Raw genomic sequence first — 15,554 nt, forward strand, 5'->3', positions numbered from 1 at the left:
TTTACTGATTTCAGCATTATGGCATATGTAGAAATGCAAGTATCTCTTGTGTGGCACAATGGAAAAAATTTGCATTTTCATGAGATGCAATTATGTCTTATGCACCAATAAAATAATCTTGTGTGGTGTAATTTTTTTTTAACTGTCTGACTTGTATACAATTTGTCCTAAATATAATTAGCCCTGGAGAGAGAAACCAAGTAAACCGAATTTTTGACTCATGCTTGCTTCTTGTCATTTTTATTTTCCTTTGTTTTTGTTTCTCATATTTTTTAAAACTACAAACAATAAAAAGTTCAAAAAATCCATATTATTTTCATATTGCTATAAAAACAGTTTTCAGAATTCAAATTTAACTTTTTGGTGTGTCATAAAAAGTGGATTTTTTTTTTTTCAAATCAATTCCAGAAAAATGGTTTTAGGAAAAATTTACCTAACAAGATTATGTGTTTTATCCAAAAAAAAATGGAAACAAAAACCAAAAACAACAGCAAAGAGGCAATTTAAGGGCCACTAATGTTTCTTGAAACCAAATAAGCAAAGTTACAATGAATATGAAAAACAAATAACCTAGCTCGCTCAAATTCAATCCTAGAAGTTAATAATAGTCTGTCAACATAACAACAACAACAACAAAAACAAACAAAAAAACAAAAGTGAAGGACACGGAATCAAGGATCATCATCATCTTCTTCTTCTTCTTCTTCTTCTTCTTCTTGAAGTATGCATGCTCAAGCACACGACGAGCTGACATTATTCTAGCTGGATTCATGCAGAGCATTTCCTGGATGACAATGGGCAAAATTAACATAAACTACATGGTCCAAACAAGTGAAGGAAAATAAGAAGGAAAAAAAAAAAAGTCTTTCAGCAAAAAACATTTTCCTGCCAAGAAACTAGACAAATTAATGCCAGACAACATTTTTTGTAAATGTTTAGTTGTGAATTTGAAACTAATGCTATAACGTCCCAAATTTCTAGCCCAAATGATAAGACAACAATTATGGCTCTATCAAGGAAAACTAAATATAAATCTCCAAACTTACATTACATGATACAATAGTTCTTTATGCAACAATACATTAATCCAACGACAAGTAAATAAACAAATAAATACCCCCAAGGGTTTACAAGTTCCCAAGAGTTGAGCCTGGTTACACAAAACGGTTATTCAAACCCACACAAACATAGCCCTTAGCTTATACACAGAGTCACAGCAAATGAAGGCATTGTACTCCCAACACACATACTTTCACGCCCCTAGTTGGGTGGGATCACCACATCTTTTCCTGCACAAAAATCCCGTAGGGTGAGCATAAAGCCCAGTAGGAAATTCTTAACAAAATATATACGTTTTATACAAGTCTCAAGAGATGAAATGCACATGCCATACTATGCCCTTTTTGAAGATAAATCACATTTTCATCTTTTGGAAACCATCATGCTCAATGATATCATGCGATTTCAATTGTTCAAAACTTAACAATTTATTTCAAGGGCGGTAAATACGACTCTGGTAATCCCTAGGTCGATATCTGCAAGTAGACTATACAAGTACTACCAATTTGCCATTTTTACCACCATTGACTGGAAGACTCGACACCTATAATTTGTCATTTTTACCAGTATTAATTGGAAGGCTTGACACTTTCAATTTCATCTACACCACTTGTCAAGACTTACCACCGTATTTACCCCATAACCAATTCATGGAAACTTGTTTCTCAACATTCTTTTCTCAATGCAAGTTTTCAAATCAACTTTCAAAATTTAATGTAATCAAATGAATTGAAATGCCAATAACACAAGATGAATATAAATACTTTTATTCTAATTCATCATCCAAGGAATAACACAATTCCCTCTTCTCAAGTATCCTCAACAATTAGTCATTTCAAGACTATTTCAACATTTTAAACAATAATTTCCAAAATGAACAATAATTCTAATATTCCCTGAAATTCATCATTTATATAAATATAAATAAGAAATTTTCTAAACATCTATTTATTTTGACACACAAAATAAATATAATAATATCATTCATGGATTTTCAGTCTCTTTTAAAAAATTTCCAAATTCTAGATTTTCTCACCAAAACTATACAACTCAAGTCTTTTGAAAGAAAACTTTCCAAAATCATCTTTTCTTCAATCAACGAAAATCAAAACCCATAAGATCATTTTAAAAGAACAAGAGACAAACCCACTTTCAAAATCGCTCAATCTCTTGAATCAACAATCAATTTTCAAAGCTACATAAATATATATATATATATAACTCTAAGAAAATCTCTACCTCAAGTTTTGAAGAACAAATGAGATGAAACCCTCAAAATCAACAGTGTTGAAACTCAATCTTCACCGCACACAACGAAGCCCTCGAGAAGTTAACCAACTTTGATGAAGAACTTATGGCAGAACTCTAATGGATCTTGAGAAATCAAGGTTTTGATCCTACTTGGCGTTGGAAAATGTAGAGAGAAGGGAGAGGAAAGGGTTTTTTTTTTAGAGAGAGGGATATGCAAAAGTGATATGAAATATCAAATTCATGAACTAATATAACATGGTCCGCTCTAGCGTGGAAAGTCCCGCCCGAGCGTTAAATACACTTTCTTAATACTTTTGCAGACAAGTCAAACTTCTGAAACCAAACATTCTCCGCTCAAACGGACAAGCAACTTCTAATGTATTTTGCATTTTTGCTTCGAAGGCGCTGCCCTTTAACCCCGCCAGGGCGCTGCCCTAGGACCCGCCAAAAGGCGCTGCCCCCTGGACCCCCGCGGCCTGACCGAGCAGCTCGATCCCCGCCAGGGCGCTACCCTTGGACCCGCCAAGGGGCGCTGCCCCCTGGACCCTCGCGAGTTGACCGGGCAGCTCAATCCCCGACATACTCAACGAAGTGGCAAAACTGGGACCGCTACAAATGTTCTCGTGGTATTGGCGTGGTGGGGCTGCAGTGATGGGGTCATGGAGTGGTGCCAGTGTCAGCTGTGATAGTGGTGGTAGGAATTCAGTCCATAAAACACAAAACGTTTTCCATTTTAAAGTAAAAAATGTTTTCTGTCCAAATAAACCTATTTTCCGTTAACCACATCAAAAGTTTTCAGTTGACTATCATTTCTCATCATATCAAATGCCAGAAAATGACAAATGAAGCAGATGCAAAACAACAATAAAAGGACAAAAAAGGAAAGAGACAATTGAAAGAAAATGATAAACTAGAGAGCACAGTTCAACTAAAGGGTGAAAGATGGATATGGACAGAGTAACATAATGATTCATTGTTATCCAAAACAAAGCTGTCACACATGTATGGAAAATGTTTTTTCAAATCATTATTCTTAAAAAAAAAACACACATTTGAAAGCAGCAACAACTTACAGAAAGAAGATCAACACCTGCTGGTTCTAAATCAACAAAAAATTCTTCCAGATTCTGCATAGAAGAAAGGGAAAGGGATTACAAATTTACGAGCTTGACTTGCAAAATAAAAAAATTGAAGCGAAAATGATAGATATTACCTCAGGATTGTACTCGGGAAGACCAGCAGGGTAATACGGTAGTGAGGTCACTCCCGGCCATGTTCTCTCATTTGGTGTCCCCATAATGCTTCAATAAAGGAAACTGAACATAAATACGATTGTAGCAGAAAAAGAAAAATGAAATGCATGCAAAATAAATGCATTTGTAAGCCTTGTTAACACCTAAAATTTTTACGGAGATGTTCATTCTTGGAGGCACCAGCAAACAGATTCTGACGCATAAGCATCTTGGCAAATATACAGCCAGCAGACCACACATCAATGGCCGTGGAGTATACTGGGGAGCCAAGGAGGATTTCGGGTGCTCTATACCATATAGTTAATACCTGAAGAAAAAAATTACCAATTGTATTACATTCATAAAAAGCAATTGAAATTTAAAGATCAAAATACAAAGTAAACAAAGTTTCAACTTCATTTTACGGCCAAAAACAAGAAGATAAAAGAAACAGGATTGCTGAAATCGTGAAACACATTTTTCATCATTCAACTAAGTCATGTTTTATGAAGATTAAAATTCCTCGATTAACAGTTTTAAGTGTTGTATTAACCAGTGTGCTAAGACTAGCAAATGAAAAGAAGAAGAAAATTCATATGTGAACATCATCCACAATGAACGCATTCTGACAATTGGCAAACAAACAACGCAAAAAAATAGATGAAATCATTGGGGGTTAGAAAAAGAAATAAACAGACAATTTGAGTGCCAACGACAGACACTTTTTATGACTTATGTCAAAGGTTAACTCTGTATCCAATCTACTCCCTCCAAACCCCATCTAATAAGGACTAAATTGGGTATACTTCTCTCCAAGCAAAATGAAATACCTCGGGACTATATGCCCTAAGAGGAATATGAAATGCCCTAGCCATTCCAAAGTCTGCAATCTTCACTACAGAGGCATTGAGATCTATCAGCAAATTGTCAGGCTTCAAGTCTTGGTGCATAATTCTGTGCTTATGACAGTACATAACACCAGAAAGAATTTGATGCATAATACACTGCAAAAAATAAAAAAATTAAAATTAAATCTTGAACAAGCAAAACATAAAATACAATATGGAAAAGATTTATCAACCACCTTTATTCTGTGTTTATCCATAGAATCCTCCGGATAAGTCACCATGTATTTCTCCAAATCAAGGTCCAAATAATCAAAAATGATATACCATTCGTTTTTAGTATTGCTTATTACATCCAGCAACCTGTTAACCAAACTTCTGTTAATGGGTTTTTTTTAAAGTAAACAAAGACATTGATTAGATTTTTAATGGGTTTTTTTTAATCAGAACTCCAAAGAAATAACTTACTTGACAATGTTTATGTGATCCATCTCTTTCAGCATGGAGATTTCTCGGATTGTTGTATATGGGACACCATTTTGCAGTCAAAAGTATATAGTCTCTTTATTGCTACAATTTGATTAGTCTCGAGATTAAGATCTTTGTGAACAGTACTGTAGGCGCCGAGTCCAATAACCTTACCCAGCTTATACTGCCAATTCAAAAGCTTTAGTTTATCAACAACACACAGCACACAACATATATAAATTGATTCATGATGATTATGATATTGAACTACACAAGCACAACACAGATCCTCTACCTTTTCCATTTGATTGGCTCAAAGCTATTGAAGGATAATCCAAAGATGATGTGATCTAGAAATTTGAAAAATTATCAGAATTTTAGGATTACACTCAATAATAAACAAATGTATATTATTAAAAAATTTAAACTCAAGCGTACATTTATTAAAAATGAGAAAAACAGAGAGAGAGAGAGAGAGAGAGAGAGAGAGAGAGAGAGAGAGAGAGAGAGAGAGAGAGAGAGAGAGAGAGAGAGAGAGAGAGAGAGAGAGTGATTAAGCTTATGCAACTCAAAGATTAATGTAAAACAAATATTTCCAACAAAAAAGAGAGAAGGAAAAAAAACCCAGTAAATATATGATAGATTGATCCCAGAATGCACAAAGCTTCGCCTTCCAAGATTGCGAGAAAACCCATAAATTATTGAGTGATAATATCAGACTAACAAGAAATTAAGAAAGCATGAAATTCGTGAATGGAAATTGAGAACATTCAGGAACAAGAAATCAAGAATTCTGCAAAAAACATCAATGATCAAGAAGCGGAGAGTCATCAATATTTTTTCATTTCTATCAGGAAAAGGGTTTAGAGTCAGAACAATTCTAGAGAGAGAGAGAGGTGATGAGATTTCATGGTGAGATATTGGGGGCAAAACTCTGTTTCTTTGGATAATAACCCTAACTACAAAAAGGTTAATTACTAATGCAGAGAGACATGGCTGAGTCGAGTGGAAAAGAATGATTCATATAACCGACCCCATTTGGTGGGACTTCAGGCTTGATTTGGTTTGGTTTGGTTTGGTTACTAATGCAGAGAGACCGCCAAAACAGAATATTGCATTCTGACACATAACTTGATCTTCTTGAAGAAATTTGTTAAATGATTGAATTCACGAACACAAATGTGCCAAGAAAGCTTAACAACTATGAGAGACAGAGAGAGAGAGAGAAAAAGAGATGTTGTTGGTTGGAGAGCCAAATGAGATGTGTTAACATATAATATACATATAATATACACCCCCACTACCATGTATAGCTGTAAAAGACCTTGCATCTGTAAAGGCCACACTGTGTAGCTGTAAAGAAGAGAACTTTCACTTTAGCTTTAGCTTCTCTCAATGTAAATCACTTAGAATCCGATTCTAATTGTCTCCCTCTCCTCTCTATAAAGAGAGGGAGCTTGCTCTCTTGTAATATACTGAAACATAATATATCAACACCAACTTTCAGTCTCTCTCTTTTTCTCTCCCTCGTTACCAACCTTACATTCTCTCTGTTCTCTTCCTCGTTACCAAACTCACATGGTATCAGAGCTTAGAAACACAATTCTGGCATCCCTCAAATTTAGGTCTTAGTTCCGTACACAGTGGACTATACCAAACAGCTCGGAATTTCCCTCCGATCCCAACGGCACCAAGCCCATCACCAAACAAGCCTTCACGCGCTCTCACGCGCCGCTTCTTCTCTCGGCGCGTCTCTGCTTCCGTTGCCACTCTCACACGCGCTGCCACGCGCCTTCCATCCTGCCCTGTCGTGCGCCGCACCTGCTACCGTGCACCAGCGTGCGCCGTTCGTCTACCGTGAGCCGCGCGTGCGCCGTTCCGCTATTGTGCACCCGCGTGCGCCATTCTGCTAACATACGCTGCCAGTCCCCTCTGCTACCGTGCGCCGCACGCCCTTCCTGCTAACGTGCGCCGCTGACCTCATTTTTCACCCTGCTGACATCATCCCTGCACAGCCCACATTTCCTAGCTATTTTCGACCTTCTGGACTCACTGGTACACTCTGTTTTACCTAATTTTGCTCCTACAGGTCTCTCCCTATCCATTTAGCCCTACTCCACTATTATTATGGATCGTCCTGATGCCTCCCATCCCATTTCCGTTATTTTGGATGGTTCCAACTATGTTCTATGGGCCCAAGCCATGTCTTCCTTCCTCAAAGGAAAGAAGCTCTGGCGAATTATCACCGGGGACATGACCCAACCGGTCAAAGACACTGCTGAAACCACTATTTCCCCTGCTACTCCTACATATGAAGATCGCCTTGAGGAATGGGACAGTAAGAATTACCAAATCATTACCTGGTTTCGGAATACGTCTATTACCTCTATCAGTCTTCAGTTTGGTCGCTTTCAGCTTTACTCTGTCACCACTCCTGCCAAAGACATCTGGGATTTTTTGAAAGAACGCTACCAGACTACTGGTCTTGCTCATCAATATCAACTTCAGAGCCAACTTCATCGGATGCGCCAAGAATCTAGCCAGTCCATCAATGACTTCCTCTCTCAAATGTACTCCGTTTGGGACCAGCTTGCTCTTTCTGAACCAACTTGGCCTCACCAAGAAGATGCTGTTTTATTTACTGCTTATCGTAATCAGCAAAGGTTGGTGCACTTTCTCATGGCTCTCACTTCATCTTTTGAGCCTGTACGTGCCTCTCTTCTTCATCGCCATCCCTTGCCCACTCTGGAACAAGCTATTTCTGAGTTGCTATCAGAAGAGACTCGTCTTGGTACTCTCCAACCTCATCATGTGGACTCTGTTCTTGCCACTCCCCCGTACCGGCCATCATTCCCCCAGCGGACCACTGCCTGTCTCTACTGTCAGAATCGGGGCCTTCCTTCCACACATCTCCTGGTCAATTGCCCAGTCAGAACCTGCCGATATTGCATCAAACTTAGTCCTGGTCATCTGCAACAGGATTGTCTTCGCCATCCATCCCGCTCATCCTCCAACAACCACTCTTCTCGCGGTGGTTCTTCTCGGGGGAACTTTCATCGTTCCAGGAACCAATCTCATCCTGGGAATCAGTTTCCTCACACCGCCACTGCTGCTGCTGCCGCTGAGGGTTTTTCTGAGTCTCCGGCTCCGTCTACCCCTCTCTTTTCTCCAACAGATGTCGAGGCCATGTTCAAACACCTTCTCTCCCCTTCTGGTACACCTCCTCCTACTGCTTTGTCTGTAATTCCAGGTAACTCTTCTTGGTATTTTGATTCTGCCTGTTGTAATCATATGACCTCCAGTTCAACTATATTTTCTTCTATCTCTTCCTCTCCTCATATTCCCTCAATTCAAACTGCTGATGGTTCTCTCATGACTGTCCGTCATCTTGGTACTGTTTCCACATCTTCCTTAACTTTACCTCAAGTTTATCATATCCCTGCTCTCACTTTAAACCTTATCTCTATTGGTCAATTATGTGAACTTGGTCTAACTGTCACCTTTTCTGCTACTCATTGTTTGGTGCAGGACCCTCAGACGAGGCAGACTATTGGGATCGGCCGTAAGCATGGACGTCTCTATGAGCTCATTCACCTTCATGTTCCTGCCTCTCCTCAGATTGCTGCTCCTGCCTCTGCTTCCTCCTTATCTCCTTTTCAGCTTTGGCATTGTCGCTTAGGACATATTTCTATTAATCGCTTAAAGTCTTTGGTTTCTAGTGGACAATTGGGTCATGTAATTCCAGATACTTTCGATTGTATACCCTGTCAACTTGCCAAACAACCTGCTTTATCATTCAATAAAAGTACTTCTGTTTCCTGTGCACCTTTTGATCTTATACATTCGGATATTTGGGGCCCTTCCCCTACCACTACTATGGGGGGCTCTCGTTATTTTGTTGTTTTCATTGATGATTTTTCACGGTTTACCTGGATTTTTCTCATGAAAACTCGGTCTGACCTCAAAACTCTTTATTATCGTTTTGCCCAAATGATCCATACCCAATTTTCTAAAAACATCAAACTTTTTCGCTCCGATAATGCTATGGAATATCGGGATTCAGATTTCCTTTCTTTTCTTCAGAGTCATGGTACACTGCCTCATCGTTCCTGTGCTGGCACGTCCCAGCAAAATGGGCGTGCTGAACGGAAACATAGGCATATTCTTGACACTACTCGCGCTCTCCTTCTTTCTTCTTCCTGCCCTGAAAACTTTTGGGGGGAAGCTGCCCTCACTGCTGTCTACACTATCAATTGTGCTCCTTCCCCTGTCATCCATAATCAAACTCCATTTGAACGTCTGCATGGCACTCTCCCTCCCTATGCTAATCTTCGGGTTTTTGGCTCTGCCTGCTTTGTTCTTCTTCAATCTCATGAACGCACCAAGCTTGAACCGCGTTCTCGTCTTTGTTGCTTTCTTGGGTATGGAATTGAACATAAAGGCTTTCGCTGTTGGGACCCTCTCTCTAAACGTCTTCGTATCTCCCGCCATGTAGTTTTTTGGGAGCACCAAATGTTTTCCTCCCTATCCTCATTTCACTTACCTGCACTTTCCACTAATGTACTGTTTACTAATCCTTCCATCGATCTCTTCTCTGATGATTTTGATACAGGTCCCTCCGTCATTGAGACGCCCTTGCTCACTTCTGCTCCCAACCAGACTGCTCTCCCTGAAGGTCCACTTCTCCCTGCACCACCTCCTTCTCCACTGGTTCTTCCTCCCACCGATCCTCCTACGGGTCGACCACACCGGGTAACTCAACCTCCTATCCACCTTCGTGATTATATTGTTGGGTCTGCTGCCTTTTCTACTTATGAACCTACCTCCTATCGTGAGGCTTGTACTAATCCTCTTTGGCAGCAAGCTATGACTGATGAACTTCAGGCTTTGGACAAAACTCATACTTGGGATCTTGTTGACCTTCCTCCTGGCAAAACTGCGATTGGCTGCAAATGGGTTTACAAAATCAAGACTCATTCTGATGGCTCGATTGAACGCTACAAAGCTCGTCTTGTTGCCAAGGGTTTCAACCAGGAATATGGGATTGATTATGAGGAAACCTTCGCTCCTGTTGCTCGGCTTACCTCTGTTCGCAGTTTACTGGCTGTTGCTGCTGCTCGCCACTGGGAGCTTTTTCAAATGGATGTCAAAAATGCCTTCCTCAATGGTCATCTTCTTGAGGAGGTCTACATGCAACCTCCCCCTGGGTCTACTTTTCCTCCTCATAAGGTTTGCAAACTACAGCGTGCCCTCTATGGCCTCAAGCAAGCACCCCGTGCCTGGTTTGCTAAGTTCAGCTCTACCATTCATGACTTTGGGTTCACCTCCAGCTCCTATGACTCTGCTCTTTTTATCCGGACTACTCCTCATGGTACCACTCTTCTCCTTCTGTATGTGGATGATATGATTATCACTGGTAATGATGCAGCTGGTATTCTCCACCTCAAACGCTTTCTCCACCGTCAGTTTGAGATGAAGGACCTTGGTACTCTCAACTACTTTTTAGGCCTTGAAGTCTCTCATGATCCTACTGGCTCTTACTTATCTCAGGCCAAATATGCATCCGATCTTCTGGCTCGTGCTGGTCTTACTGATTGCAAAACTACATCTACTCCAGTTGATCCTCAGATTCGTCTCACTCCTCTCGACGGGGCTCTCCTCCCTGATGCTACTCTCTATCGTCAGCTCGTCGGCAGTCTTGTCTATCTCACAGTAACTCGTCCTGACATTGCCTATGCTGTTCACATTGTTAGTCAGTACATGTCGGCTCCTCGCACTCCCCACTATACTGCTCTACTTCACATCCTTCGGTACATCAAAGGCACCCTGTTCCATGGCCTTCACTACTCTGCTTCCTCATCTCTGGAACTGCGTGCCTTCTCTGATGCTGATTGGGCTGGGGATCCTACGGATCGACGCTCCACCACGGGCTTCTGTTTCTTCTTAGGGGATTCTCTTCTTACTTGGCGTAGCAAAAAACAATCCCTCACTGCCCGTTCTAGCACCGAAGCTGAATACCGAGCTCTTGCCGATACTACTCAGGAACTTCTCTGGCTTCGCTGGCTCCTCACTGATATGGGTATTTCCTCTTCTGGCGCTACCGCTCTTTATTGTGACAATCAGAGTGCTATTCAGATTGCTCACAATGATGTTTTCCATGATCGCACCAAGCATATTGAGATTGATTGCCATTTCATTCGACAACATGTTACCCGTGGTACTGTTCATCTTCTCCCAATTGCTTCTGCCGATCAACCTGCTGATATCTTCACCAAGGCTCATTCTCCTGGGCGTTTTCGTGATCTTGTTTCCAAACTCAACTTGGTCGATGCCTACCCTCCTTGAGTTTGCGGGGGGCTGTTAACATATAATATACATATAATATACACCCCCACTACCATGTATAGCTGTAAAAGACCTTGCATCTGTAAAGGCCACACTGTGTAGCTGTAAAGAAGAGAACTTTCACTTTAGCTTTAGCTTCTCTCAATGTAAATCACCTGGAATCCGATTCTAATTGTCTCCCTCTCCTCTCTATAAAGAGAGGGAGCTTGCTCTCTTGTAATATACTGAAACATAATATATCAACACCAACTTTCAGTCTCTCTCTTTTTCTCTCCCTCGTTACCAACCTTACATTCTCTCTGTTCTCTTCCTCGTTACCAAACTCACAAGATGAAACAAAATTTCCCTCCAAATATGTCAACTCTTTGATGTTTATTTTCATCAAATTAGTTTTTCTTTTAATGAAAAAATTAAAATATATTTTAACAATTCAACTAAACAAGTTCCATGGCATAAAAGAACAATTGCAAATTGTGAAAGAAATAATTGATAGTATTGTTGAAAAAGATAATTGAAAAGTAACCAAACTTATATGCTAAAATTTGAAGGAAAAATTTAAAGGATTTTTTACCATATTGTTATTGTGAAATTTATTGGTATTAAACTTTTGTTTGCAAATTATCCTTTTGGTTAATGTGAGAACCATATTCATATGACTTATAAAATATATAGGATAAAAATGTGGTTTACACATGAAATAAACTCGCTCCAGAAAAGAAAAAGAAAAAGAAAAATGTTGGAAGTAGTTTTGTTGAAAAGAAGAAGTTCGAGATAATCTCTTTAACAGCAAATGGTGTAAGTAGTTTTTCCATATTTTTGAAAACAGTAAACAATGAAAAGTTTGAAAGCATTCATCATCTTCATATTGTTTTAATTTTTGTGCGAAAACAGTTTTCAAAAATTAAAAAATAACATTTTCATTTTTTGTAAAAAGTAAAAAATCCCGTAAACAGTTTGAGGAACAAGTCACATGTTTCTCAAAATATTAAAAAAGAAAAAGAAAAAGATGCCAATAACAGTCAACTTTAGCCAGAAAATGTTTCTTGAAACCAAATCAAATGGATTGGGATGTAGACAACTTTGTTGAGTTGAGTTAGATTGAGATTTGAGTTTATAAAACCTAATTACAATCTAATTGCATAAAGCCGGTTCCTAGCACAAATTGCTTGCAACAAAAGCTTCCGAGTGTGGAGAAAATTTACAATGAATGAAAAGGATCACCAACAGATAGTCTGTGAACATAACAATAACAACAGCAAAGAAAAGTTAAGGAGATGGAATCAAGGATCATCCTCACCAACATAATCCTCTTATTTTTCAGCAGCAGCAGCATCATCATCATCGCCATCATATCTTCTTCTTCTTCTTCATCGTCACCAACATATTTCTTCTTCTTCTTTTTCTTCATCATCATCACCATCACCATCATCATTCTTGAAGTATGCATGTGCAAGCGCATCAAGAGCTGAAATTCTTCTAGCTGGATTTATGCAGAGCATTTCCTGGATGAAAATGTGCAAATTTAACATAAACAAGATGGTCTAAGAGAGTGACAGAAGAAAAAAAAAAAGAAGGATCTTTTATCGAAAACATTTTCCTACGAAGAATGAAAGTAAACATTTTGTAGAAAGAAATAAAGTAATATTAAACATTTTCCTAGGAAGAAAGTAAAGGAAGGAAGAAAGGGAGTAAACAAAGTAATGACACTCTTTGTTTCAGAAGAAAATATTTTCCAATGAAGAACATTTTTTCATAAAATATTTTTTTGTAGAAAACTTTTTCGTATTGGTTGTGGCCTTGAAATGAAATATTTTCCACCCAAACAAGCCTAGTTTCCATTGACTTTGATTTTTATCCGTTATACCAAACACCAAGAAATGCCAAAAATATTTCATGTCAAGCATAAGTGAGAGAAAGAAAAGGATTATTCATTGCAATCGAAACTTCCAAAGATGAAGATTTATTAGGTTCTATTTTCATTGTTATCAAAACCAAAACTGTCACATATAGAAAAATGTTCATTCAGATAAAAATTCTCAAAAAGACATTACAAACAAACAACTTACAGAAAGAAGATCAACTCCAGCTGGGTCAAGATTAGGAACATATTCTGCCAGGTTCTGCATCGAAGAAAGAGAAAGTGAAAACAAATTTTACAACTTGATGACTTGCAAAATAAATAAATAATGTATCAAAAACCGATGTTACCTTAGGATCTTGCTTGGGAAAGTCATCAGGTTTGTAATCCGGTAGTGAGGTCACTCCAGGCCATGTTGTTGCATCTGGTGTCCCCATAATGCTGCAATAAAAATAAACTGCATATAAATATGCCTTTAGTGGAAAAATATAAATAAATAAAAGATGCGCGTGCACACAAGCACACCTAAAAATTTTATTCAGACAATCTTTCTCAAAGAATTCATTACACAGGCGCTGATGATTAATCATCTCAGCAAATATACAGCCTACAGACCACACGTCGACATGGGTGGTGTATAAGTGGGAGCCAAGGAGGATTTCTGGTGGCATGTAACATAAATTTACTACCTGATGAAGAAAATTACCCATTATATTAGATTCATAAAAAACAATTGAAATTTAAAGATCAAAATACGAAATTAACAAAGTTCAACTCAGGTATCCTATCAACTTCATTTTAAAGCAATTGTTGTATTAGATATCTAGCAAGTGAACCCAACCAAAAACTTTAAAATAATAATAATAATAACAATATTTGAAGAAAAATCATATGTGAACATCATCTAAGGTGAAAGTCGGAGTCTGTCAATTGCCAAGGCAGCAATGCAAAAATCAGATGAAAGCATTGTGGATTAGGAACAGCAATAAAAAAAGACAATTGAAAGAATACAAGCAATACCTCCGGACAATATTCCCCAAGAGGACTACCAAATTTCCTGGCCAATCCGAAGTCTGCAATCTTCACCACGGAGCCTTCGTGATCTACCAGCAAATTGGCAGGCCTCAAATCACGGTGCATAATTTTGAGCTTATGACAGTACGCAAGACCAGAAAGAATTTGACGCATAAAATTCTGCAAAAGGGGAAAAGAAAATGAAGAAGAAGAAGTTAAGCAACACATCATGACGGTGCAAACAAGCATTACATGGAACATAATATGGAAAAGATCTATCGACCCACCTTTATTCTTTGTTTATTCTTAGATATTTCGGGAAATTTCTTCATGAATTTGTCCAGATCATAGTCCAGATATTCAAAAATCATGTAGCCTTCTTTGTCAGTATTGGGTAGTGCTTCCAGCAACCTGTTAACCAAGGTCCTGTTAAGTATATAAGTGAAATATATAAAGTACTAATGATTCAATCTATCTATCTATAATAATAATAAAACAAAAACAATAAAAAGATGTAAATGAGACCTATTTATCAAAGGGTGTGTTCAGTCTCTTAGATTTTTTCAGAATTAAAGAATGCCAAATAGTCCCCTCTTTCAAGTTTCAACAAAAATACAAGCAAATTAGGACGTTTTTTCTTGTCAGACGTGATATGAAAACATTATCTAATTGGTGATATCACAGGTAAAAGTACCAATTTAATTGTTTGTCACACGCAATCATCGCAAAGGTAGTGTTAATTATCCAAAAAACCTGTGTGTTTATGTGCCAACATGCTCACACACAAAGGCATAGAAACATTGATCAGATTTTTAATGGATTTTTCATAATCAGAATTCCACGGAGATGACTTACTTGACAATGTTGTCATGTTCCATCTCTTCCAGCAGAGAGATTTCTTCCATTATTGTACTTGGGACACCGTTGTGCAAGTCCAAAGGATGCATCTTCTTTATAGCTACAGTCTGTTTAGTCTCAAGAAGAAGACCTTTGTGAACAACACCAAAGGCACCGGATCCAATAACCTCACCCATCTCATACTGCCAATTGACCGGCTAGATTTATTGACAAACACAAGATAAATCGATGATGATAATATTGAACAGCATAAGCATAACACAGTTACACAGATCCTATACCTTTTCCATTTGGTTGGATCAAAGCCACCGAAGGATAATCCAAAAGATGCTGTGAACTAGAAATTTTCAATTAGAACAGAATTTTAATATTATTATGCTTATTTTGTACTAGTGAAAAAGATCATTAAAAATGTTAACTCAATCAAACTTTAATTACACATGAAAAAATCAACAAGACAAAAAAAAATTTGCAAACAAGTTGCTCATATGCAAGAACAGAAACAGGGAAAAATCCTCTAATTGTATGATAGATTGATCCCAGGATGCACAAAGCTTCGCCTTCCGAGAATGGGAGATAGTAACATGATATTCAAAAAACATAAGCCAAACCCAGAATCTATGC

The 15,554-nt window shown here is 38.3% G+C and overlaps 2 protein-coding genes across 2 annotated transcripts; both read right to left on the reverse strand.

Moving 5' to 3' along the window:
* Positions 1–3,523: 3,523 nt before the first annotated feature.
* Positions 3,524–4,744, reverse strand: LOC114260138 (cell division control protein 2 homolog B-like). The gene is made up of 3 exons (XM_082869920.1): positions 4,627–4,744; positions 4,373–4,546; positions 3,524–3,870 (listed from the first exon to the last, which is right to left on the reverse strand). The coding sequence occupies exons 1-3, from the start codon at positions 4,669–4,671 to the stop codon at positions 3,700–3,702; spliced, it is 390 nt and encodes a 129-aa protein (XP_082726046.1). The 5' UTR covers positions 4,672–4,744; the 3' UTR covers positions 3,524–3,699.
* A 7,682-nt stretch (positions 4,745–12,426) lies between these two features.
* Positions 12,427–15,106, reverse strand: LOC114260132 (cell division control protein 2 homolog). Its single transcript, XM_082872161.1, has 7 exons — positions 14,928–15,106; positions 14,360–14,483; positions 14,079–14,252; positions 13,584–13,747; positions 13,409–13,499; positions 13,267–13,320; positions 12,427–12,702 (listed from the first exon to the last, which is right to left on the reverse strand). The coding sequence occupies exons 1-7, from the start codon at positions 15,104–15,106 to the stop codon at positions 12,574–12,576; spliced, it is 915 nt and encodes a 304-aa protein (XP_082728287.1). The 3' UTR covers positions 12,427–12,573.
* Between the last annotated feature and the right edge of the window lie 448 nt (positions 15,107–15,554).

Source organism: Camellia sinensis, chromosome 5 (assembly GCF_055761805.1).
Source record: "Camellia sinensis isolate YWXY chromosome 5, ASM5576180v1, whole genome shotgun sequence".
Taxonomy (NCBI): Eukaryota; Viridiplantae; Streptophyta; class Magnoliopsida; order Ericales; family Theaceae; genus Camellia; species Camellia sinensis.

Excerpts from the sequence above, each read along its gene's own strand:
- LOC114260132 (XM_082872161.1), bottom strand. The coding sequence starts at position 15,106 with ATGGGTGAGGTTATTGGATCCGGTGCCTTTGGTGTTGTTCACAAAGGT. Across the intron at positions 14,484-14,927 it reads GAACATGACAACATTGTCAA|GTTGCTGGAAGCACTACCCA; the intron begins GTAAGTCATCTC and ends CTTGGTTAACAG. Across the intron at positions 14,253-14,359 it reads AGAATAAACAAAGAATAAAG|AATTTTATGCGTCAAATTCT; the intron begins GTGGGTCGATAG and ends CCCCTTTTGCAG.
- LOC114260138 (XM_082869920.1), bottom strand. The coding sequence starts at position 4,671 with ATGGTGACTTATCCGGAGGATTCTATGGATAAACACAGAATAAAG. Across the intron at positions 4,547-4,626 it reads TGGATAAACACAGAATAAAG|TGTATTATGCATCAAATTCT; the intron begins GTGGTTGATAAA and ends TATTTTTTGCAG. Across the intron at positions 3,871-4,372 it reads TTAGGGCATATAGTCCCGAG|GTATTAACTATATGGTATAG; the intron begins GTATTTCATTTT and ends TTTTTTCTTCAG.